The following is a 24,794-nucleotide window of genomic DNA, read 5'->3' as shown; positions in this document are numbered from 1 at the left end:
GGCAAGAGGAGTAGCTTCTAAAGCAAGACCGTCTGGATCTTTTTGAGGGACAGCCTGAGGGCTATAGTCCATGAGGGGAGAATAAGTAATAGGTGACAGTGGTGGACAAGGTGGAGGGTCAGATTGTATTGAATCTTGTGTGGAGAATTTAAAAAAAATAATGGTTTTATCAAGATATAATTGACATAAAAATATGATAATGTATAATTCAGTAGTTCTTAGTTTATTCACAGAGTTGTGCAGATATCACCAATGTTTAATTTCAGGATGTCTTATCAACCTCCAGAAGAAAGCCTGTACTTCTTTCCCTAGGAACATTAAGCTATTTTCTAGTTCTGGATTTGCCTGCTTATGTAAACAAAACCATGCATTTTATAAATGGCTTCCTGCCTTTTTCTCTTTTCCTTCTTAATTTATTTAGTGTACATAGGTATGAGGGTGTCACAATAGAGCTATAATTACAAACAGTTAAGTGTTGCCACGTGGATACAGGGAATTGAACCTTGGACCTCTAGAAGAAAAGCCTGTTCTCTTAACCACTGAGCCATCTCTCCAGCCCCTCCATTTGACTTTTTGAGACAGGGTTTCTCTTTGTAACAGCCCAGGAGTTCGCTTTGTAGACCAGGCTGGCCTTGAGTTCATGGAAAACTGCCTCTGTCTCTGGAGTGGTGGGATTAAAGACATGACCCACCAGGCCGGTCTGTGACTGATCTCTTTCACTTAGCATAATTGTTCCAAGGTTCATCTTTATTGCTCCGAGGGTGTTGTCCTCTTCTGTAGCTACATCATTTTGTGTCTTCAACATTGATGGGCGTCTGTGTTATACTTCTTGACGGATAGAAAAAATACTGCTGTAAGCATTCATTTCCTCATTTCTCTGAACATGGTTTCATTTTTCTTGCTTACATGTATAAGAGTGACATCGTACAAAACTGTAACTAATGCCCTAAGTGCCCCCAGACTCATCTCCCATTTTACAGTCCTGTCAGCAGTAAATGACGGTTCTGGTTTCTAGTCAGGTGGATTTTACCTTAATTATACTGAGAATCTGTGTTTAAGTAAGAGAATATGGATTATTTGAAGCTTCTCAGCTAGGAACTAAAAACAGTCAGTGCCACCAATCTAGGTTTTTGAATTTCTTATAGTCATTCAGGCCACGGACAGACTCAACAAAATCCTTCATGTTCAAGTCAATTCATTCCTGCATTAATCTTTTCTTTGTAGTCAGCTGTGTATAACATGAAAGTTACCATTGTAAGCATTGATTGTTGAGTTCTGTGACATTAAGTGTTTTCACACTGTTGTGTGAACCTCACCGTGCCTCACCTATCTCCAGAAAGTTTTCCTCATCCGGAACTGAAGCACACCCATTAAAGCCGACCTCCCACCTCTAGGCTTGCTGTTCTTTCTCCTCTTAGGAACTGACTACTTCCATAGGTTCTCGTGGAGTTGCCAACTCACGTGGTGATTGTCTATGTGATGTGGCAAGGAATCATAGTCCACTTTCCCCAGCAGCAATACTCAGAGTTCCACGTTCTCCTCCATCCTCTTAGCTTTCTGGCAGTGCTAGTTCTGAAGCTAAGCTATGGAGTGCTGTAAAGCATCTAAACAGTTCTGGGCACACATGTGAATTCTTTGAAATGTGGAATTTAAAAGCAGGTGACCTTGGCCTGGCTTTCCTTCCCATTGTTCACTGTGAACCCTGGGAGCTAAAACTAAAGCCAGTGAAAGCAGAGCACTGGCCTCAAAGAAGCAGAGACATCCTCAGGCATTATGCTTATTTGTTTTTAATAGTAGCTGAGGTGAAAGAAGTTGAATCTCAAGTAGTAATAGCCTAGCCCAGCAGATCTATGTGAGTTCAAGACCAGCCTGGTCTACAGAGTGAGTTCTAGGGTAGCCAGGGCTGCACAGAGAAACTGTAACAAAACAAAACAAAACACAAAAGAGACTAGCCCTAGGTAACATCATTTAGAATTACAAAACTGCACTTCATGCTTAAGCATTCTGAGAGCAATCGGCTTTCTCCTCTGTTTTAAGCTCTCCTGTCTCTGTGTCCTGATTAGAAGCTAAAGTTGTCACCAGGCATTGTTTTTGATCTTCATCTTGAGTGCGGGACAGGAGCCAAGTAGCAGGGTGTTCATCATACTAACAAAGAACACTGCCAACTGATAGAAATGGTGATTCTGTGACTGGAGATAGTGCTGCGTTGGTAGATTGCTTGCTTAGGAGAGACATAAGGCCCTGAGTTCAGTTTCTGTACATACTACCGTATGTGCCCATCCTCCCCAACACACACAAAAGACAAAAGGAAATAGTGATTTGTGTTCTCTGATACCTTGGGGCTCAAGTGTTTGTAGCCATCTCTGTTCCTCTCAGTTGTTTGCAGATGGAGCAACTAGCTTCCTGCTTCCACTGGAGAGTTGCCATAGGAATCAGATTTGCTTATAGTATATTCGAATTTGAATATTCAAAAGAACTGTACTTAGTCCTTGGGTAAACAATAATGTATGCTATAATTTACTGAGTGCGTGTTCCAGAGCTGTGCTCAGCTGCGTTTAATCTCTAGGCACCCTATAGGATTTGTAATTATTCTCATTTAACAAATGAGACCTGATCATAGATCAACCCTGGATTCCAAACTTTGGTCACAATGTACTTTTTACAGAGAGGGTTCTGTAATCCTTTTCCCATAGTTGGTGGCTAAAATGCTTTAGAGGTATAGGCTGTATTCAGGCCATAACTACTTGTCTGTCTTGTTTCCTCAGGTCTGTAACATTGTGGCTGGGCAGCGGTGCATTAAGAAGCTGACTGACAACCAGACGTCAACCATGATAAAGGCTACAGCGAGGTCGGCCCCAGACAGACAGGAGGAGATCAGTCGCCTGGTCAGTGGGACATGCTGTTCACTGAGCCTTTGGGGCCCTCGGTAGCATAGATGCTTTAATGCTCAGTCCAGGAAGACCTTCCTTCAGAAAAACCCAAGTCTGGTTTTATTGTCTGGGATTTTGCAGAGCTATTCTTGCTTCTTGGGCCTTTAGCTGCTTCTTTCTCTTCTTCCCTCCTTTATAGCAACTCCCATTTCCACTTCCCCTCCCTTCATCTTCTAGTTCTCTCACTCCCTTTTTAGGGCTATTTTTTGTCAGCCTCAGCTTCTCTTCTGGGTGCTCTCCTTGAGACCCAGAATATTGCCAGGCTGCCATTCTCCTGAGATGGCCTTCTTTTGTCCTGCAGATGAAGAATGCCAGCTACAACCTGGATCCCTACATCCAGGAATTTGGAATCAAAGTGAAAGATGACATGACGGAGGTGACTGGACGAGTGCTGCCGGCGCCCATCTTGCAGTATGGCGGCCGGGTGAGCAGGGTCAGGGCCAGACATAGTCTCTGGGGCACGTGGGGGTAGTTGGGCTGCACAGCTCAGGGGCATTTGTTCCCTGCTCACATGGCTCTACTGAGGCTCACCTGGGCGCCCCCTCTGCCTATCCCTAGAACCGGGCCATTGCTACACCCAATCAAGGTGTCTGGGACATGCGTGGGAAACAGTTCTACAATGGGATTGAGATCAAAGTCTGGGCCATCGCCTGCTTCGCACCCCAGAAACAGTGTCGAGAAGAGGTGCTCAAGTAAGGATGGCAGAGGGTTGGGTTTGGGGTTGGGTGAGTGGGAAGGATCCCAGAGCAACCTCTAGGTGCCAGAACTGACCTGCGATCTATGTGCCTTTCCACTGTTAACGCTTGTGCATTGTCATTTCTGACTTGCCTGTCTGCCTGCTCTTTTCTGCCCATATGTGCTCAGATGAGTTCAGGAGCCATAGGTATTTGAGAGATGAATTTTAGAGTATGACTCTTCTAAGGCAGGCCTGAGCCATTTTATTGTTCTAATTATCATAATTGGTAATAAATAGAAGTGGTAATAACTATAATATTTAAGCTAACATTACACTTAAGTGACTAATGTACTTTCTTTCATCTTGATAGTGAGAGGTGGTGTTTAAGTTGCTTTTCTGTAGCTGTAATAAAACACCACAAGCCAGGCAACTAATAAAATAAAAGGTTTATTGGGCTTTAGAGCTCCAGATGATGAGTCCATGACCATCATGACCGCAGTGGGGCAGCAAGTAGGTAAGCATGAAGCAGTAGCTTCGAGGTCACGTCTCGTCCACAAGCATGAGACAGACACTGAGAATGTCGTGGTCTTTAGAGACCTCAGAGCCCACCTCCAGAGACCCCCTCATCCATCAAGGCTACCCTCCTATTCCTTCCTAAATAGCTTTACCAACTGGAGATCAAGCATTCAAATCTATGAGCCTATGGGGGGCATTCTCATTCAGACCGCCATATTTGGTCATATTTTAGGAGACTGAGGCTGAAAGAGGTTAAATAACTTGTCCAAAGTTTACAGATCAAGAAAGGTTCAGAGTTAAGATCAAATCAGATCTGAGCCTCAAAACTTTTATTTCTAGTGAGTGAGTGAGAGAGAGAGAGAGAGAGATTGTGAGTTTGTGTTTGTGTAAAGCACCAGCGGCTGGTCCCTTGAGCAGATTGCTGCTGTAGATGCACGTGGAGAGGCTGGAGTAGGTGGCAGCAGGGACACATAAGATAGTGTGCTTAATAAAAGAGATTAAAGAAGTAATGGCCTGAGTGAGTAAATAAAAGAAAAGTCACTTGACACGTTTCCTGTAGTCTTTATTCTTTTAAAGTTTTATTGATTTATCTTAAAACAAAAAGTGGACACAGATAACAGATATGGTTCAGTCTCTGCTGTCTTTTTTTTGTTGTTGTTTTTGTTTTTTTGTTTTTTGGATTTGGTTTTTTCGAGACAGGGTTTCTCTGTATAGCCCTAGCTGTCCTGGAACTCACTCCGTAGACCAGGCTGGCCTCGAACTCAGAAATCTGCCTGCCTTTGCCTCCCAGAGTGCTGTGATTACAGGCGTGCACCACCAACACCCGGCTTCTGCTGTCTTTTTAAGTGGGGGTTCTGTGGCTATGATCATTATTGTATTCTGTAATGAAGTTAGTGGAGCTGACCGGTTTGGTTTTGACAAAGGTAATGGAGATGTGTGCCCTTGATGTCTTCATTTTTTGTTTTGTTTTTCGAGACTTGGTTTCCTCTGTGTAGCCCTGGCTGTCCTGGAACTCACTCTGTAGACCAGGCTGGCCTCGAACTCAGAAATCTACCTGCCTCTACCTTGCCAAGTGCTGGGATTAAGGACATGTGCCACTCTCAGCATCCCACTGCATCCAGGCCCTCCAGGCCCGCATCCTTCCTTGTTTGTGTAGTTAGCCACCACCATCAGAACTGTAATTTCTTGCTTCCTTGTTTGTTCTTCGGTCTCCTTTCCTGGATTTTTTAGATTTAGGCCAGGCTGTTTTGTATCTGATTTGGCCTTGTTTGTATGGTCCCTAACAGTCTTGGAGGGGCTCCCAGCTCTTGGCCATCAATATGCAATCACCTCATTGATAGCCTGATCTTTTCCTCCTCCTTCGTCCTGCCCGAGTCTATTTTGTTTGTTCTTTTGGGAGAGGAGGGTTGTTGGTGCTGGTACTGGCTTTGTTTTTGTTTGAATAACCTATAGCTTTGGCCTTTGGAGGTTACCAGGAACTGATAAACCTATCCTCTCAGGTTTGGAGGAGTTCAATGCATCAGGCACCTTTTTTTCTTAGTGACTACTACATATAGGGGACTTTAAAAGAAAGTGGCTCGTATATCTGTAAGAGTGGTAACTAATTCAATTCATGGTTCTGGATCAAAGATAAGGATTGCTGGGTTTTCAGCCTTGGCTGTAGAGGAGACTTTGTAGGAACTGTACCTAGAAAGTAGCAGTTGGAAACAGAACTTAGAAAAGTTGGAAAGTAAATGAAGCAAAGACTAAGTATAGAGGAGGACATAGGATTCAGCATAGAGAAGAGCCTCCTTATCACAAAGAACGTAGGACCAGACAAGGCCTCTGTGGTGCTGGTGAAATTTGTCAGTGATGATAAACGATTTCAATCCTATTAATGTTTTTGTCTGTCTTTATCACTGTAGGTGTGTCTGTTAGGATACGGCCTTGCACATTCTAGATATCTCAATACTTCTTGGTTCCTAGCAGCAGATATAGTATTCCAATCATAGTGTGGTAGTGGAGGAAAGAGAGGAATACCCATTTCTTGAAGTAAAGACCCATTATTAATGAAATCTAGTAAAACCAAATTTGCTTGATGTTTGGTAGCTACACTTGTATATGAACCAGAGTAAAGGAAGAAATATCGTTTGCAGCCCAAAGCCACATCTCTTATTTATAGGCGGCAATTGTTAGCTTGTAGTGAGTATTCACTTGTTTGTTTGTTTTTATTTAATTTGTTGAGTGAGAGTGTTAACACAGTATTGTTGGGATGGAGTGTCAACTTGTGCCTTTCAGGCTAACCTTGAACTTGAGGCGGTCCTGGCTCAGTCTCTCAATGCTTATGAGAGCATGCATGCCTTGAGACCTAGTGGTTTTAGGTTTTTTTTATTCGATATATTTTTTATTTACATTTCAAATGATTTCCCCTTTTCTGGCCCCCCACTCCCCGAAAGTCCCATAAGCCCTCTTCCCTCCCCCCTTTTCTCCCATCCACCCCTTCCCACTTCCCTATTCTGGTTTTGCGAGGTTCTAGTTTTTAAATGTTACTATTTATTAGTTTTGTTTGTTTAAAAAAATTTTTAATAATGTAGCCAGACTGACATGATGCCTCACATCTTAAACCTCAGCACTCAAAATGCAGAAATTGCCTCCTCTTTGAGGCCATCTGGGGCTGCATCCAGTGAATTCTAGGCCAGCCAGGCCTACATAGTGTCTCTAAAAGCCAAAATAATAGTCTTAGATTTCTGTTGCTGTGATAAAACACCATGACCACAAACAACTAGGGAAGGAAAGGGTTTATTTGCTTATAGTGATTGAAGCAGGGGCAGGAATTCAAGGCAGGAGGCTGGAGGCTGCAACTGAAGTAGAAACCTTGGAGGAGTGCTGCTTTCTGGCTTGCTCAGCCTGCTTCTTTTGCACCGCCTGAGGGTGGGTAGCATCACCCAGTTGTGCTGTGTCCTCTGCATCAGTCACTGACTGAGAAAATGCCTTATAGGCTTTTCTGCAGATGACTTTTTTTTCCCTTTGGTTTTTTCAAGACAGGGTTTCTCTGTGTAGCCCTGGCTGTCCTGGAACTCACTCTGTAGACCTTGAATTCAGAAATCTGCCTGCCTCTGCCTCCCAAGTGCTGGGACTAAAGGCGTGCGCCCCCACTACCCAGCTGCAGATAACTCTTAAGGAGGCATTTCTCAGTTGAACATCCCTTCTCTTAAATGGCTCTAGCTTTTTGTTAAGCTGATGAAAGGTTAGCCAGCACAGCAACAATAGCAGTAATAATGGCAACAGATTATATAGTCCACATCCAGTCAGCATTCAGACTTTTATCATACTTACTTCATTTTTAAAAATACAAGTTTAACTGGGCATGGTGGGACACACTTTTAATCCCAGTGTGCAGGAAGCAGAGGCAGGAGGATTTCTATGAGTTTGAGTCCAGTACAGGACAGCCAGGACTGAAACAGAAAGAACAAACAAAAAGTTTGACATTATTTGATAGCCTGCATTCATTCTACTTCTGTTCTTCTCATGGCGCAGTTGCTAGCATGAATCTTTTTATCTAGATCTTTTTTTATTGATGTATATATGATTTTAAATTTGCATAAAATATACTGTATACACCTTACCTATTTTTAAATATGTGAAAAATACTTCCTGAATTGTCATTGATATATATGTGGTATATGTTTCTGAAACATTCATTTCTGTTCTTTTTGCAAATCACTGCTTTTATCAATTAAGTTTATCAGTGCTGAGCATGAATCCATGGCCTGTCCACTCTAGGCCTGCACTCTGTTGTTGATTGCTTTTACTTTAAGTAATAAGATTTTTATAAATTAAATTGTTCATCACTTATTTTTGTTTTATTTACGGCAGCTTGATTATTTGTATTTTTTTATTTTTTTGTATTACATCCCTCTTTACCACTCTGTTGCTTTTCTCAGGATAAAACCTAAAGTCTGAGGAAAGTAACGTGCTTAATAATTGGCTCTTTGCCTTAGGGAAGCCAGTGGGGAAGGAGGAGTTGGACTTCTCCCTGAGCGCCTCTGCTTTCACCACCGGTGACCCTCATTTACTTTGGGCACAAAATCCGTGCACTTAGGCACCTGTCTGTCTTTTCCCTGTGGACATGTAACGGAGTCTCAGCCGAGACAGGGGCTTGCAGGGTCTAGGCTCTCTCTTCACTGAGAATTCCCACAAGCCCCATGTCTAGACTCCTCAGTTCTCTTGGTGTTCGTCTCTTTAGTTGAACAAATTGCCTTGTTTTAACTCTCCTATAAATGTACTTTTTACATCAGCTGTGGCTGGGTCCCTCATGTTAGAATCTCCCAGTGCTGAACACTCAAGATGGAGGCATTAGGTCCATCAGATTCAGTGGGATTTATTACATCCTGCCATGGCCATGTTTGTGCTACAGGAACTTCACAGACCAGCTTCGGAAGATTTCCAAGGATGCAGGGATGCCCATCCAGGGTCAGCCGTGTTTCTGCAAATATGCACAGGGAGCGGACAGCGTGGAGCCCATGTTCCGACATCTCAAGAACACCTACTCAGGACTGCAGCTCATTATCGTCATCCTGCCCGGGAAGACACCAGTGTATGGTACAGTTCTCCTGGGACCGTGTAATAATGATGGGGCTCCGTTCACAGTAGCCCTCGGGGCCGCTAGGGCGGAGTCAGTGGAGAAATCTGGCTTTCTCCAGAGATGGTCAGTAATGTCAGTGGTTTGTTGTTTATATTCTTAAATTGGAGAAATATTCTGAGTGAGTGAGCTATTGAATCATTCAGCTTTGCTTACCTGTTCACACGACATAACATTTCCCAGGATCCCCTGGGACAGCATCTTTCTACAGGCTGAGGTAGCTGGATACAGAGGAGTCAGACCAGATGGCTGTCATTTAGGGATGTGTTAGTTATTAGGACGTTAGGAGCTCAAGCCTTTTTTTTTTTTTTAATGAGTTCTTCCTTAGTTGTCCTCTTCCTCGTCCTGCCTCAGAGACTGTGGTCCTTTGCTTCCCTGCTCTGCCTTGGCTCCCATCCAGTCCTGGTGCCCTTAAGCATCTGCAGATGGACTGTTCTAAAGCCCATTGCAATGACCATTTTGCAGTGCCTCCTAAGTGTCCCTCTTGTGCTTCTTCTTCTGAAAGCACTGTTACCGTGTTCTGCAACACACCTCCTCCGTTGCCTGTCTCCTCTGTCTAGTCTACTTCTCTCCTCCACCAGCTCTCAGACAGAGGCCCTGCTTCTGTTCTCTTCTTCCTTTGACTTCCAGACACATTTCTCCTCTCACTTTATGTTTGTCATTACCAGGGATGCTTGGTAGTCTAAGGTTTTCTGTCCCCTCTGTCTGTCTGTCTATCTGTCTTCTGTTGATATTTTTCACTCATTCTGGTTGCCTTGGCTATTGCCCGTTACTATGATATGGCTCTATAATCTGAAACCCAGTCCTCAAAGGCTGTGCAGTGCCCGTTTGTCCTCTCTCCCTTCTGCAGGTGCCTTGATTATCTCTTCTAATCTTTCTTCTCAAGGAATTTTAAAAACATTTATTTATTTATTTACTTACTTACTTTGTGTGCGCGCACGTGTGCACATGCACTTGTGCCATAGTATATGAGTAGTGATTGGAAGATAACTCAAGGAATAGGTTGTGTTATTCAATGAATGAGTTCTGGGGATAGGACTGAGTTGTCAGGCATTGTAAGAGCACCTTCCGCCATACACCCTCCTGAGCCATCCATCACTAGTGTCGCAAATCTTTGGTGAATAGGTTAATAAGTCAGACTTTAAGGCGACATAACTTCACTGGTCTCATTCAGAATGAAAGGGCTTTTCAGGCCTTTTTAACCTTTCAGCTCTGTCCCTGTATGGTTCACTTAATAAGCCTACTACAGAATTACTTGTCCTGAAACAGAACCCAACCTTAGTCCTTCCACAGGTCAACCTACGTGGGCAAATTGCCACACTCTGAGCTTCATTAGTTGATTATATAACAAGCAGCATCTAACAGATTCTTCGATAGAGAGGAAAAGTTGGAACGCTCCTCCTGCCTGTGCTTTCCTCCCTGGCTGTGTTCTGCCCATGTTGCTTCCCCTGGCTCGGAGATCCGAACGCTCCTTTTGCCATTCTTCCCCATAGCGTTCCCTCTGCCTCCTGAAACCTAGTTTAAGTTATACTTAGTTTATATTTTTGTCATTTTTCCCTAGAGGAGAAATATGTCCTTTTGTTTGCTTGCTTGAGACAGCGTCTCACTATATGGCCTTTTATTCAAAGATTTGCCTGGCTCTGCCTGTGCTGAGATTGAAGACATGTCCCATCATGCCTTGCTTCTTTTTTTAAAGATGTATTTTATTTTAAAGCATGTGGGTACAGAAGTGTGCCTGGTCCACTGGAACTGCAGTTACAGACTGTTGCAAGCTGCCCAGCAAGGGCGCTGTAACAATCTTGGGTCCTCTGTAAGAGCAGCAGGTACTGTTAACCCCTGGGGCACCTCTCTAGCTCTACTGTGACTCTTTTTAATTCCTTTAGATTGTTAGAAATTTGATCATTTGTGACCTTGATTGATTTTTTTTTTTTAAACAGAGTTTCTCTGTGTAGCCCTGGTTGTCTGGAACCCTGTAAGCCAAACTCTTACAGATATCTACCTATCTGCCTCCTTCTGCCTACTGATTGCTGGGATTTAAGGCCCATACTGCCACCACCCAGCACTTGATTTTATTTTGAGCATGAAGTAGATCTAACTCTCCTCTCTGACCCACACAACTAAAGTAGAATTTTTCACTGATGACAATAAGTTTAATAATTTCTTACAGAGGGAAGTTGGTTATAACTCATGTCCCCCTTGGATGAAAGAAAAAGATGTTTTTCTTACCTTCCCTCCTGGGATGTGGGTAAAAATGACACTATCCCTATGGTGTTCATGTCAAGATCTTGTTGGCATTGTGGGTTTTGGGAAAACATTGGGTGTTGCTTTGAGTCAGTCCTACACATGTTCTCTTTCTAATATTTTTAGCTTTTTTTCCTCTATAAGATTGCTCTTCCAGAGGACCGGAGTTTGATTCCCAGCACCCACATGCCAGCTTAAAACCATCTGTAACTCTAGTTCTAGGAGATCTGACATCTCGTTCTGGCTTCCTTTAGTACCAGGCATGCACATAGAAATATACAGAAATGCATGTAGGCAAAACACTCATGAATAAAATTTACGTTTAAAAAAAATTAAAGACTTAAAAATTCTTAAAAGATTTATAGCAATAAGATTAGTAAGTTTATAGTTTTTTTAAAGCTAATAGTATCAATCTAATAGAAAAAAGGGGAGCTAAAAATATTAGAAATAGTGCTTTTAACTGCTCAGATATCTCTCCAGCCCTATAAATAAATCTTAAACATTCAGCCTAATTGTTTTTCCTCACAAGTATCACAGCATTGTAATAAGTGTACCTAGTAGAACATTGCTATCCCTAGGGTCCCTCACTACAACCCTTCAGTTGGTGGCTGTGGTTCTCATCTCAAACATTGTAGATTAATTTTGCCTATTTTTTACTTTATACAAATGGAATTATAATGTATGTGTTTTTTAAATGTATCTGGTTTCTTTTATTTAACATTCTGTCTGTAAGATTTTTCCATATTGTATATAGCTGTAATTGCTTGTGTTTCCATTGTGTGACTACAATGTACTTTAAGCTTCGTTTCATTCCACAGTTGAGGTTATTTGGCTTGCTCCTAGTTTCTAGCTGTTAGGAATACTGTTGTATGTGTCCTGTGAGCACTTGTGCCTGCTTGTGTAGAGCTGGGTCTAGGAGTGGGTTTTAAGTGTATCAGACTTTACCACCAGTGTTCAGTAGCTCTAGCTGTTTCTGTCCTTTATGCTTGATTTACATGTTTGTAAAGTGTTTATTCATGGCAATTTTTATTTACTTAGCTGTCTTTTACTTACTAATTTATAGATATGCTTTATAATTTCTATACTGAATATACATCTGTATCACACACACCATCTTTGTTCTGTGGCTTGCTCTTTCTTTTTTTTTGTTTTTATGAGACCTCTGCTGGGCAATTCACTTATCTTAGCCTTCTAAGTGACATGCAAACACACACACACACACACACACATATCTTCAAGTCCATCTTGAAGATACTATTTTAATGCATTCTTTAATTTTTTTTTCATGTTTCACATTTGGCAATCAATCTATAAAGGGAGCAAACATCCTGTTGCTTTGCTGGTTCTTGGCAGTTGCCCATAGCTATTTCAGAGGCTGGACTCTCGGCCCTGTGCACACTCCTGGAACCAGCCAGTGGACATGGAGACTGTTACCTACAGCAGATAGCTCATGGCTGTGGGATGTCCTCCCTTTTTGATGTTCCAGTCCCCTGAGTTTTGGTTAGCATGTGTCTGCTGTCTTCACAAAGATTCTGTTTGACTTTTCTGAATGTTGATTTCCAAAGAACAGATTTACAACTAACTTCTCAGTCTTTTATAAGCTAAAAGGATTTCTTTAGCCTTTTAAATATGCTCCCATTGAAAACATGCCAAACTCTTCCTTGATCTTACATTGTTGTCTTTGTGTTAGGTATTGCTAAAACAGTTTGCATTTCTACGCACTAACTTTTTGGTTTTCAGTATCACTAAATACAATGAATATTTATGGTTCTCAGTTTACCTGATCTCTCAGCTGTATTTGACTTTGTCAATTACTTGGTTCTTCTCTTCCTTTGGTATTTATGATAGTACACTGTCTTGGCTTCTTTCTAGTTCTGCTGAGCTTCTCTTCTTTGCAGACTTCTTTAGCTTGTTCTGCAAATGTTGGATTTTCTTCTATAATCCGATCCAGCCTTGCTGTGGGCTTTTCATCTCCTCATCCTAGGAGTTGCTACAACTATCTCCCTTTCTTAATGACCCCATCAAGAGCATGCCTTCAATTACTACTTGTACTTCAATATTGCACAAATTTTGCACTTGACAAAAAAAAAAAAAAAAAAGCTTCTAACTACCATGCCCGTTTGCCTAGTGAAACCCTTACTACACTCAAACTCAGAGTGTAGGATCTGTTTCTGTTAGGAAAACTAAAGCCTTGGAAGTAATCCATCAACAAGGAGTATGCGTGCAAATGCAAGCACTACTCCGTACAAGATGAAAAATTATTAATAAAATAATCCATCAAAGCCCATTTCCCTTAGGTACAGAGTCTATAGCAGGTTCCTTAGCGGGCTCTTGAACCCATCTGTTTCCATGTCGACAACTCAGATGCCTTAGGTAGAATGTTGCTTGCTCTTTGTTTTGAGACTCGTGGTTTAATTCAGGCTGCCACTAAAGTCCTGTTCTTCCTGCTTCTTCTCCCAGTTGCTGGTGCCTTAGGTGTGAACCATCCTATCCAGCTCAGGCTGTGTTTTTGCATGTTTCCTTCTGTTTGGAATTCTCTCTCTCTCTTTCTCTTTCTCTCTCTCTCTCTCTTTCTCTCGCTCTCCCTCTCTCTCCCTCTCTCCCTTTTTCTCCCTCTCCCTCTCCCCCTCCCCAGATTTTTACTTCAATCATTATACACCCCTGATTAGGTTATTCCCCATATTATACATTCTCATAACTGTTTTATCTCTGTCATTGTTTATACTGTGTGACATATACTAGACTTTTAGCAAAGTGCCAAATGCACTAATCAATCGGTTTTCTCTCTTCCCATAGCTGAAGTGAAGCGTGTCGGAGATACACTCTTGGGAATGGCAACACAGTGTGTGCAGGTGAAGAATGTGGTCAAGACCTCACCTCAGACTCTGTCCAACCTCTGCCTCAAGATCAATGTCAAACTCGGTGGCATTAACAACATCCTAGTCCCACACCAGCGGTATGAACTCTTACTTGCTCTGTCAAGGGGACCTCCTGGGGAAAGGTGAAAAGACAAGAGCCCTTTCCAGGCAGAATGACAGACACAAGACACAGAAGACTAGAATGAGCACTGGATGGCGCCAGCCGGAGAACACTCAATTCCTCACCGTTTTGTTTTTTCTCCTTGCTCAGCTCTGCTGTTTTTCAACAGCCAGTGATTTTCCTGGGAGCAGATGTTACTCACCCCCCAGCTGGGGATGGGAAGAAACCGTCTATCACCGCAGTGAGTGATTTCTCTTAACTCTAAGTCCTTAAGAGTGATGTGCATTCAGTCCCTAAACCCTGCTCTTTCCATAAACTCCCTGTAAACCTAACTACATGAGAGCACAGCCTGTGGCCAGAAACTGTCTATCAGTCACTCTTTCTATGTTCATTTTAAGTTTTTTGCTCTAGATTTAAAGAGTGGTAAGGAGGTGACTTTGTATCTCTTCTTTGAAACATCTTTTAAGGGAATTACCTGATTGTAGGATTGGCCTTTCTTTTACTTTTCTTTGAACGATGGTCCATCTAGTAGAGTAGCTGTCTCTCCAGTCCCTATGATATCTGGAGCACTTAAGTTTTTCAAGTCTCGTCCCTAGGGCACTTAATTTGACAGAAAAAAAAAATGAAGAAAGAAAAGCAATACAAAATGAAGCTACAGGAGCGTAGATCAGGAATTCAAAACCATTCTTGATGCTCAAGTCCTTCCCCTGGCCATAGACCACGGATGAGTGCTTTCCTGCAAGGAAAAGGAAAGCAAACATTCTGATCACATATTAAATAAATTCTGTTTGCGAGGCAGAACAGGTCAAAGCTGGTGTTTATTGGATGCTATTATCCCTTTTGCATGGCAGCCATATAGGTACTGTCTTCTGATGTCAGAGTTTACTAGGAACATAGTGAGTTCCTAGAATCCGATCCAGCCTTGCTGCTCATCCAGTTAGTTGGAGAGCATTCTTACTCAGAATTCCCTCCTCAGGCCCATTACTTCAGAGCAAAGGAAGGTGACATTCTGGAGGCTGATGCTTTCTCTCTGTTAGGTGGTAGGCAGTATGGATGCACACCCCAGCCGATACTGTGCCACCGTGCGTGTGCAGCGCCCACGGCAGGAGATCATCGAAGACCTGTCCTATATGGTGCGTGAGCTGCTCATCCAGTTCTACAAGTCCACCCGCTTCAAGCCCACCCGCATCATCTTCTACCGAGACGGGGTTCCTGAGGGCCAGCTGCCCCAGGTATGGTCCCAGCGGCTGGCACGTTATCTTGTTGAGGCCAGAGAATTACTTTTTCAACGTTGTTGGTGCTGAGAAAGGCCAGAGAGCACTGCTGAGAAGGAGGGTAGCAAGTGCTTTCAGCACACAGTGCTCAGTGTTCCTAGGTAGTGCTGAGACTATTTAGTGGTTCCTTTCCTTTCCTTTCTCACTATGTAGCTCTGCCCGGCTTGGAACTAGCTCTCTATGTAGATCCTGCTGGCCTTGACTTAACAGAGATTTCCTGTCCTTTCTCCTGAGCATTGGGATTAAAGGTGTGCACCACTACACCTTTCTAGTTCCTTGTCTTAATGTAAGGTCTCTTTTTGCATGGAGTAGATAGGCCTCCTGCAGCCAGGATTCCTAGCAAAGGTTTTTAAATGCACTATCAGGACCCATCATTTTTAATTGTTGAGCATCAGTTTATAAATGTTAAGTGCAAAAAGCCACATACAAGTTGGGATGTTAGCTGAGCATGGTGGTGCACGCCTGTAATCCCAGCGCTTGGGAGGCAGAGGCAGGTGGATTTCTGAGTTCGAGGCCAGCCTGGTCTACAGTGAGTTCCAGGACAGCCAGGGTTACACAGAGAACCCTGACTAAAAAACAACAACAACAACAACAACAAAAAACCAAGTTGGGATGTTGTTAATTCACTAAGGCCTTTGAATTAAGAAAGGGCCATGTGCCGTTTTGTCCCCTTCACCCTGTGCCTAGATCCTTCACTATGAGCTGCTTGCCATTCGAGATGCATGCATCAAATTGGAGAAAGACTACCAGCCCGGGATCACATATATTGTGGTGCAAAAGCGCCATCACACCCGCCTTTTTTGTGCTGACAAGAATGAGCGGGTAAGTGAGGAAGCTGAGGCCACCTATGCCCTCTTCCTGTCTCCTGCACCTGAGAGAGAATCCTAAGATACAGTCTGGGAATTTAGTTTTTTCCTGTGTGTCCTCCCTGGCTGTTTCCCCGTGGTCTGCGGCCCATCCTCCACCACTCCTCCCTCACTCCTCTTTCTCTCCTCCTTCCCTCATACTTCCTCTCCTCCTAGTTCCCTGGCCTAGACCCCTTATATAGATCAGCTCCCAGAGAAGGGAAAGGGAACTACCATCTATTGAACTTCTCATATGTGCCATGCACTGTGCAAGGAGTCTTCCTCACAGCAGCTCTGTGAGGTAGGTACCAGTGATCTCTCTGTTTAACCTCAGGAAGGTTAAATGGCTTTCTGGGATCACACAACTAGTAATTGACATAACCAGGATTTAAACACTTGACTTTAGAAGCCCATTATTTCAAGACTTAGTTCCCTCTAAGAATAAACTTAACTTGTTCTTGGAATTCCAAGAGAATAAGAGTAGAATGCAGTAAAGGTGCTAGTTAGGGCCGGGCAGGTCCTGGGATTTTTGGTTGTATTTGTCTCTCCAGATTGGGAAGAGTGGTAACATCCCAGCGGGGACCACTGTGGACACCAACATCACCCACCCATTTGAGTTCGACTTCTATCTGTGCAGCCATGCAGGCATCCAGGTAGGTGGACCATCTCCTAGGGTTTTTATTGGACCAAGGATTAATTGGTTATTCCTGCTACATTTAGGATATGTTTGTTGTAGTTGAGTATATAAAATGACTGTTAGTTAGCCCCAAGTATATTTGTAGGTTGCTTTATAATATTTGATTTTGTGTATTATGCCTTGTATGAGTGGTGGGGTACACTCATTCAGCCTAAACATATTCTTAATTAGTTGTGTTTTGTGGGGTTTTTTTTGTTTGTTTGTTTTGATTTGTTTTTTTGGTTTTGTTGTTATTGTTTTGTTATTTTTTGTCAGCAGGCATCCACTCTGTTAATCAAGCCACTTACCGTTTTTTTAACCTAGGGTACCAGCCGACCATCCCATTATTATGTCCTTTGGGATGACAACCGTTTCACAGCAGATGAACTCCAGATCTTGACATACCAGCTGTGCCACACTTACGTACGATGCACACGTTCTGTCTCTATCCCAGCACCTGCCTACTATGCCCGCTTGGTGGCTTTCCGGGCACGATACCACCTGGTGGACAAAGAGCATGACAGGTAAAGACGAGCTATTTGCCCTTTGTTCAGCCTTTGGACCAACCCTTTGACTTTTTGTTGGTATAAGGAAGTGGATGTTATTCAATTTGAGGCCCTTGGGCTTCTCTACCTAAACCTGAGTTGCTGTTTTCTCTTAATTTGGTTTGTGAATTGGCACTGTAGACATGGGTGAGGGATTAGCAGCAGGTCAGTTCACCAGGAAGGACTTTTTTTTTTATATGTTTTCTTTTCAGTGGAGAGGGGAGCCACATATCGGGGCAGAGCAATGGGCGAGACCCCCAGGCCCTGGCCAAAGCTGTGCAGGTTCACCAGGATACTCTACGCACCATGTACTTCGCTTGAAGGCAGAACGCTGTTACCTCACTGGATAGAAGAAAGCTTTCCAAGCCCTGGGAGCTGTGCCACCCAAATCCAGAGGAAGCAAGGCAGAGGGAGGCGGGGTCGGAAAGAGTATAGGAGGCCTTGTTTCTATCCACAGAGGGGGTATAAGGGTGGGAAGAGGACCAGCAAGACAGACTACCAGCCAGAAATCTCTGATAGCAACCTCATGTCCTCCACCCATCTCCCCATCTTGTCATATCCGACCCCCCGGACCAAAAGGGGCATCACTAGTGCCCACCATACACACAGTTGTCTCATGTGACTCACAGTGCTAAAGACTCATGCTCGACAGCTTGCTAGGGTCAGTTCTGCAGCCCTATGGTCAAATGCTGGTATGTTTAGGTTTAATATTCTAGATGAGAAAGTGGGTGGGAAGAGGGCAGGAATTTTTAGGAGCCTTAATCAGAAAAGGTCTAGATTTGTTTAAGAAAAATGAAAACAGACTCAGATCAATATTTTAGGATACTAGATGTTTTCATGGGTTCAGAATCCACTTTGTAGGAAGATTTTTAATGTTAATGGTTTGGGTTGCTCCTCCCCAGCTGCCACCCCCTTCCATTTTCCTCTCCACATTCTCTACCCCATATGCCTCCTTCCTGACAGACATCCAGCCCCTGGGAATACTTACGGCACTATGGCACTTAGCTCTGAGGTGACATGACCCTGTCTTCCTTCCGCCTGCTGGTGGTAACCAGTGCCTTCCCGTAATGGTAATGCTGCAGAACTGCAACCTTTTGTACCTTTCTCTGTGGGATGGGGTGTGGGTGGGAGAGGAGGTAGGGAGGGAGGGAAGAGATATCTCAATGCCAGCAAGCCTCCAGCCAGAATGCCAGCTAATTTTCATTTGAAGGAATTAACTTCCATAATCATTGAGCTTTTAAAAAAAAAGATCACAACCTCAAGATGGTTAAAATCCATTGACATTTGCACTTTTCAGACATGACAAGTCTCCAAGCTGCTGAGATGACTGGCCCTTAGCCTTTCCCCTTGAGCCTCCTCTTCCCTGGTCCCACCCTCACCCTGCCAGGTCTAGAGTTATTGTCATAATATTTCTCATTCTTGGCTTCTTTTCCCCCTGATGGTGAAATCTCTTGTTTCAATATTTCTTAACTGGGGTGTCTTACAGCAGAAGAGAGTAAGGACTAAAATAAGAAAACAGAAAACTAAATGTTATTTTTATACCATAACTTGAGTCTATTGCCAAAATCTGGAAATTCCCTTCCATACCTGATGAGTCTACATCCCTGAAACATGGAGCCATCAGAAGGACTATGGACCTGACTTGTGTCCTGGCCTGGCTGAGTAGGGGATGGTTGTCTCCCCAAGGTGGGGCTCAGCCTCTGTCCTCCCTCTGTGCAGATAAAACCTTGTTCTCGAGACAGCCTCCCTCTACCCGCCGCCCTGAACTCTCCCTTGTAAGTGCATCTTCCCCTTTTCTGGACTGGACCGCCCTTTGATTCCCTGACTATCAGAGAGTCTAGCGTCTAGCATGTCCTCTGGACAGGCTGGAGAATTTTGCTGCTCCCTTTTGCTTCTGTTTACACAAATGAAATTTTCCTGTTTCCCACTAGGGCATGTGAGTGGGTAGCATGGGCTTTTCTTTTTCTACCCCTCTCTTGAAATACTGGGGTTCAGCTGTCTTGCAGGACTGGAAAAGAAGTGGGTTCTAGCTTTGTCCTCTCTGACCTTGAAGCAAGGCCCTCCTTTTCCTTGACTGTTCTTTTTTCTTCCTGCATTATTGTTTGGGATGGGGAATTTGAACCTCCGTGTACAGGTTCCCCTTCTGAGGAGCCTGAGCTTAGGACTGCCCTACTCTGGTGATGAAGCCATGATATTTTAGATCTAGCCCAGGCTTAGAGACCAGCTGGAGAAAGGAAGGTCTGAACCCTGGCCTATGGAGTCAAAACCTTTCCCCAGGAGCCCTTGTATAGACCCAGATTTGCTATGCAAATAGTCCAGGTTCAGTTGGGGCTGACGACATTGTTCAGTAACTTCCCCACAGGTAGCACAAACGTTCCTTATGGACAAAGCCCAGGACTGTTCAGTGGTTCCTCCTGTACTTTTCTGCTGGCTACAGTATGCAGTGCCCCATGGGCACAGGCCTAGCCAGAGAACAGAATGGAGGGCTCTGGGAGAAGGCAGCTCACTGGAGAGCCTACATTCCTTACACAAGTGCCTAAACAGAGTGATGCCAACACTCCATCTGCCCCGTCATCGCCTTCATAGACAGTCTACTTTGTGTTCCGTCACCCTTTGGGGAGGGAGCTCTTCGCAGGCAGTGTACTGTCAACTTGGGTACATTTGGGGGCTTGGATTAAGGGCTCTACTCCATGAGGGTCCAATCATTCACCAGCATTTGCAGATGCCCATAGGGAACAGGTGGCTGTCACAACTCCCAGCGACAAGTTTTTGTTCTCTCCTTTTTTCTTTGCCTCACTCTTTCCAGTTGGGTTTTAAACTAGAATGAAAAGCAGTTTCGGTCCTTTGGTATTTATTTGCCATCCAAGAAATAAAAGCAAGAGAATGCTGGGCATGATGGCCCATGTCTACTTCTGTTATCTCAGCACTAAGGCTCAAGCAGAAGCAAGTTCAGGGTCCACCTGGGCCACTCAGTGAATTCAGGCCAGTGTGCACTATGTAGCAAGACCATGTCTCCATAAAAAAGATTGAGAAAAATGACTTGGGTGACACATCTTGCTGTGCTGTTAAACAATTCTTTGAGACTTAACTGCTGACCATGTGAGTTCTTCTCATTTAAAGGCGGTATGCACACATTAAAAACAGTGTTGCCAAGCTTCAGCTTGTTTGGACTTGGTGTAAGTGGTGCATTGTACCGAGCTCTGGGAGGATTACACCTCATCTTAGACAGATCTTCCCCTCCCCCAGCCCCCACCTTCCTCTGTTCGGCTTTCCCTTTCCTCTTCCTCCCCCAGCTTCCTCTTCTCCCCTTTCCCTCAGCTTGCTTGCTGGCTGGCCTGCCTGCCTGTCTGCCTGCGTGATAATGAATTCTCTGCATGGCTGCAATGATCCCACTGTTAGTTGGCAAGGTCAGGCTTAGCTCATTGACTATAGAAGACCAAAAACCTGTTTCTCATGCCCAGTGGTGTTCGCCCTGGGTTACACTGTCCTCAAGCTTACACTAGGTCAGAGTAGCAGGCCTGTCTAACTGACAAAATCAGTAGGGTTTCTGGCAATTTCAACACCTCCATTCCGTGGAGGGGTTGGAGCAGAGGCAGTGAAGGAGAGTGCTGCTTTGGATTCCGTCCAGTGAGACCTGTTGATTGAGGTGCTTTTGCCAGCCTGTTGAGATCGGCCTGGAGCTACTGTTACTGGGAACTTATCCTTGGACTATGACTAAAGTTGAACATAAGTATGAAACTGATCTAAAATGTAGTTCTCAACTGCAACATAGCTTCTCTGTGGCTGAACAGCAATGTTTTTGAACAGTTTTCTTTTTAACCAGAATTCTATGAATGATACCAGGGACACAGTTTTCGTAGCTGGCCCAGGGAAAGTCTACAAGGCTGCTCAGTGTTGTAGGCCTGGCATCCAGCATCACAGAGGAGGATGGAATTTCTTCCCTTTCAGGGTAGAAGAGTCACCTCTTACCTACCCAAAAGGCAATTTTGGAAATTCATGTCGAGAGGAAAGGTTTCATTTTGTGTTTTAATTTACTGGGCTTTAGATAACCCAGGATGGTAGTTAATTATGCCTTCCTTGGGCAGGGATCATGGCAGGGATGTGCAAGGCACTCTAATACTTGGCCTTCTCAGCAGACTGGGAAAGGGGGATTCTCTGGTTTTCTCTTTCTCCCCACTTACTAGGACTTGCCTTCTCCCTGAGCCACGAGAGAGGCTGGGTTGGTGCTCTCCCCTTATTCTGCTCCTACTGACTTAGAACCTCTGGCTGCTGTACGATAGCCCAGGAAAGGGAATGGAATGAATGGGCTCAAAACAATAATGTAAGGAAGGCGATTTCCTTCCTTAAAAAGGGAAATCAGAAACTCTCCAAGAATTGTATAAGTAAAGACAATGTGTCTGAATGCACTGAGTCCTCTGGTGTCATAGCAATAAGGAAAAATGAATTGACTTCCTGTGCACACAGTCCAAACTGACTGGTGTATGATGTTGCACTTAGCAGCCATGTGGTGGGCATGTGTGACTACTCCGGATTTCACTTTATTTTCTAAACTTTTTATTCCTCTCAAGTCCAGCATGGATGGGGAAATGTCCCTGGAGCCCCGCAGCTGTGTACTTGTTTGCATTTGTTTCCCATTGAGACTTGTGTTTGTGTCCTGCTTTGAGCTGTACCTTGTCCCGTCCATTGTGAAATTATCCCAGCAGCTGTAATGTACAGTTCCCTTCTCAAGCAAGCAACAGCAGCACAATCCTGTGTTTTATAAAGACAACAGTGGCTTTTATTTCTAAAGTGCAGTCTCTGTTTTTTTTTTTCCTACCACAAAATAAACAGTTGGTATTAATTACGTCTGTGATAGGTTTTAGGATGGAATAAAAGATTGTCGTGCAGTCACACTGCACAGGGTCTCTCTATATTCTTCACAAACATGCAAAACACTATGCTGGGAGTATTGTGGGAGAAGAAAGTAGGTACAATTCAAAAATGAGAAAAAAAAAACAGGATGTCTTTAAAGTTTCTTGGGGAGATCATTGGTCACAGAGTCTTCCAGTACAAAAGATAACAAGTGGCTGGGCTGAAGCTGTAGCAGTGGAGACAGAACAGAGAGAACATTTGAGAAGCAGGATAGAACGTTAATAGGACATCATGAGTAGCAGAATGTAGAGCTTAGGCCTCTACTTGAACATGAATATACTAAGACATTCTTATCAAGATGGGATGAGTGAGGCTATAGAAGGCTTGTAGTACATCTCCTGATAAAGGATAATTAGCCTCAGATACAAAGTTTTCTTTGAGGGTTCTGTTACGTATCCCCAGTGACCCTCAAATTCACAATCTTCTGAGCTCTACCTCCCATGTACTGGAATTGGAGGCTACCATAACCTGCCAGCCTTAAGAATCTTGAGAGTCCAGTGGGGAATACAGTTAAGTTTCCAATAAACACAGTCTTGGTGCTTAGGCAAGATAGGAAACTATTGGTAGAAGTACCAGATTCACACTGGGTAAAAGGTAGCTAAGGCCTCAGGTGCAAGGAAAACTGCTTACAGAAAGAAATACACTGTACAGCCAGCCTTGTGGATGGTGAGGAGACAGAAGCTAGGTAACTGCCAAGTCACCACTAGATAAACTGGTAACTTATTTTGAGCTGGCTTAAGTAAAGTAGAGAAAAAAATAGAACAGAAGAGGAATTTAGGACTTCCAAACTGTCCATCAGATAACACCACCACTTTCAAATTTCTCTTGTTCTTAGGAGAAAAAGTCCTGATTTTGTCTCTTAACAAGTTTTATGCATTGTGTGCTAGTACACCAGACAGAATCTAACTTGCTGCAATACTTACTGCTAAAACTTGTCTTCTCCGGGGACTGAATTCCTAGGAATAGAAATCACATTCTATACTGTCATCTCAAGACAACAGCAGATACCAAGAGATGCATTTGAGGATGAGCGAAATGAGCTGGAGATCATGAGTATGGAGGGGGCAAATCAAGAAGTGATAGTGAAACAGGTTTGGTGGTATACACTTCTAACCCCAGCATTTGGGAGGCAGAGACTGGTGATCTCCGATTCAAGGCCAGCCCGATGCATATGGTGAGTTCCAGGTCAGTCAGAACAACATAGTAAGACCTTATGTCAAAAAAAAAAAAAAAAAAAAAAAAAAAAAAGCAGTGGTGGTGTACACCTTTAATCCCAGCACTTGAGAGCCAGAGGCAGGTGGATTTCCGCGTTCAAGGCCAGCCTGGTCTACAGAGTGAGTTCCAGGACAGCCAGGGCTATACAGAGGAACCGTGTCTCAATCCCCACCACCAAAACAAAAATGCACAGGATGGCATCTGTAATCTGAACTTTAAGCCAAAATGTAATGTTCCTGCATCTGCAGGTAAACAGAGTAGGAAAAGATCTCTTGGTGTCAGCAAATTATCTTTTCAGATACTTTTACCCCCAACGTGAGGGGTTTCTTGGGTTTGTACCTTAAGATGGTGGCATAGTTGTTCAGCTTGAAAGGTCTGATATCGTCCCTAGTACTACTGGAACACTGATTTCTCAACACTGGGGAAGATGGTTTAGAGGATTCTGGCAGAGAGCCCACTGAAGAATTATCATTGGTAGACATTGTACATATAATAGGTCTAGCAGTCCTCTGGAGGCCAAGTGTTATGACTTTGCAGATTATAACACTAAGCCTTTGGTTACCACCTGTCAAATTCCTCTGGGATATGGCTGCCTATACACAAGGATCCTTCCAGCTGCAAAGCTTAAAGGAAGTTGGTTGAACTCGAACAACCATATTCCTGGTTGAAATAAGATTTATTTTATTTTTAAGATAAGGGTTTCTCTGTGTGCCAGATCCAAAACTGTCCTGGACTCGCTTTATAGACCACTTTTAGCTTTGAACTCTACATTGGGATTAAAGGTATGAACCACCACCACCTGGTGACACAAGGTCTTTTTGTTTCTTTGTTATTTTGCTTTTATATTTTAAAAGACTTAGCAGATGATTGCATCTCTAACACACTGTCTTAGGGTTTCTATTCCTGCACAAACATCATGACCAAGAAGCAAGTTGGGGAGGAACTGGTTTATTGAGCTTATGCTGTTCATCACCATAGAAAGTCAGGACTGGAACTGAAGCAGGTCAGGAAGCCGGAGCTGATGCAGAAGCCATGGAGGGATGTTTCTTACTGGCTTGCTTCCCCTGGCTTGCTCAGCTTACTTTCTTAGAGAGCCCAGTACTCCCAGCCCAGGGATGGTGCCACCCACAATAGGCCCTTCCACCCTTCATCACTAATTGAGAAAATGCCTTACAGCTGGATCTCATGGAGGTATTTCCTCAAGGGAGGCTCCTTTTTCTGTGATAACTCCAGCTTGTGTCAAGTTGACAACACAAAACCAGCCAGTACAGACACCTAACATGACTTAACTGTAAGGTCCTGGAGCCCCAAGTTTTGTTTATGTTTTGATACCCTTTTTAGTACTCGCTAAACAATCTTCCCTCT

General features: G+C 43.7%; 1 protein-coding gene across 3 annotated transcripts in view; it reads left to right on the top strand.

Annotated features, from left to right (window-relative positions):
• Ago1 (argonaute RISC component 1) overlaps positions 1-22,091 on the top strand; it is a 33,113-nt gene extending 11,022 nt beyond the window's left edge. For 2 of the 3 annotated variants that reach the window (XM_052177369.1, XM_052177370.1), the window contains 11 exons: positions 2,766-2,885; positions 3,232-3,354; positions 3,489-3,622; positions 8,519-8,703; positions 13,781-13,940; positions 14,114-14,204; positions 15,001-15,195; positions 15,925-16,059; positions 16,634-16,735; positions 17,083-17,282; positions 17,516-22,091. In XM_052177369.1, the coding sequence (XP_052033329.1) occupies positions 2,766-2,885; positions 3,232-3,354; positions 3,489-3,622; positions 8,519-8,703; positions 13,781-13,940; positions 14,114-14,204; positions 15,001-15,195; positions 15,925-16,059; positions 16,634-16,735; positions 17,083-17,282; positions 17,516-17,624 (1,554 nt within the window). In that variant the 3' untranslated portion in view covers positions 17,625-22,091. Of the gene's footprint in view, positions 1-2,765; positions 2,886-3,231; positions 3,364-3,488; positions 3,623-8,518; positions 8,704-13,780; positions 13,941-14,113; positions 14,205-15,000; positions 15,196-15,924; positions 16,060-16,633; positions 16,736-17,082; positions 17,283-17,515 lie in introns of all 3 variants that reach the window. The other variant, XM_052177368.1, reaches the window with a different exon arrangement.
• Positions 22,092-24,794: the final 2,703 nt, after the last annotated feature.

Source organism: Apodemus sylvaticus, chromosome 3, assembly GCF_947179515.1.
Source record: "Apodemus sylvaticus chromosome 3, mApoSyl1.1, whole genome shotgun sequence".
NCBI lineage: Eukaryota > Metazoa > Chordata > Mammalia > Rodentia > Muridae > Apodemus > Apodemus sylvaticus.
Note: the sequence above shows the minus strand (reverse complement) of the source record. Positions and strands in the feature narration are given on the sequence as shown.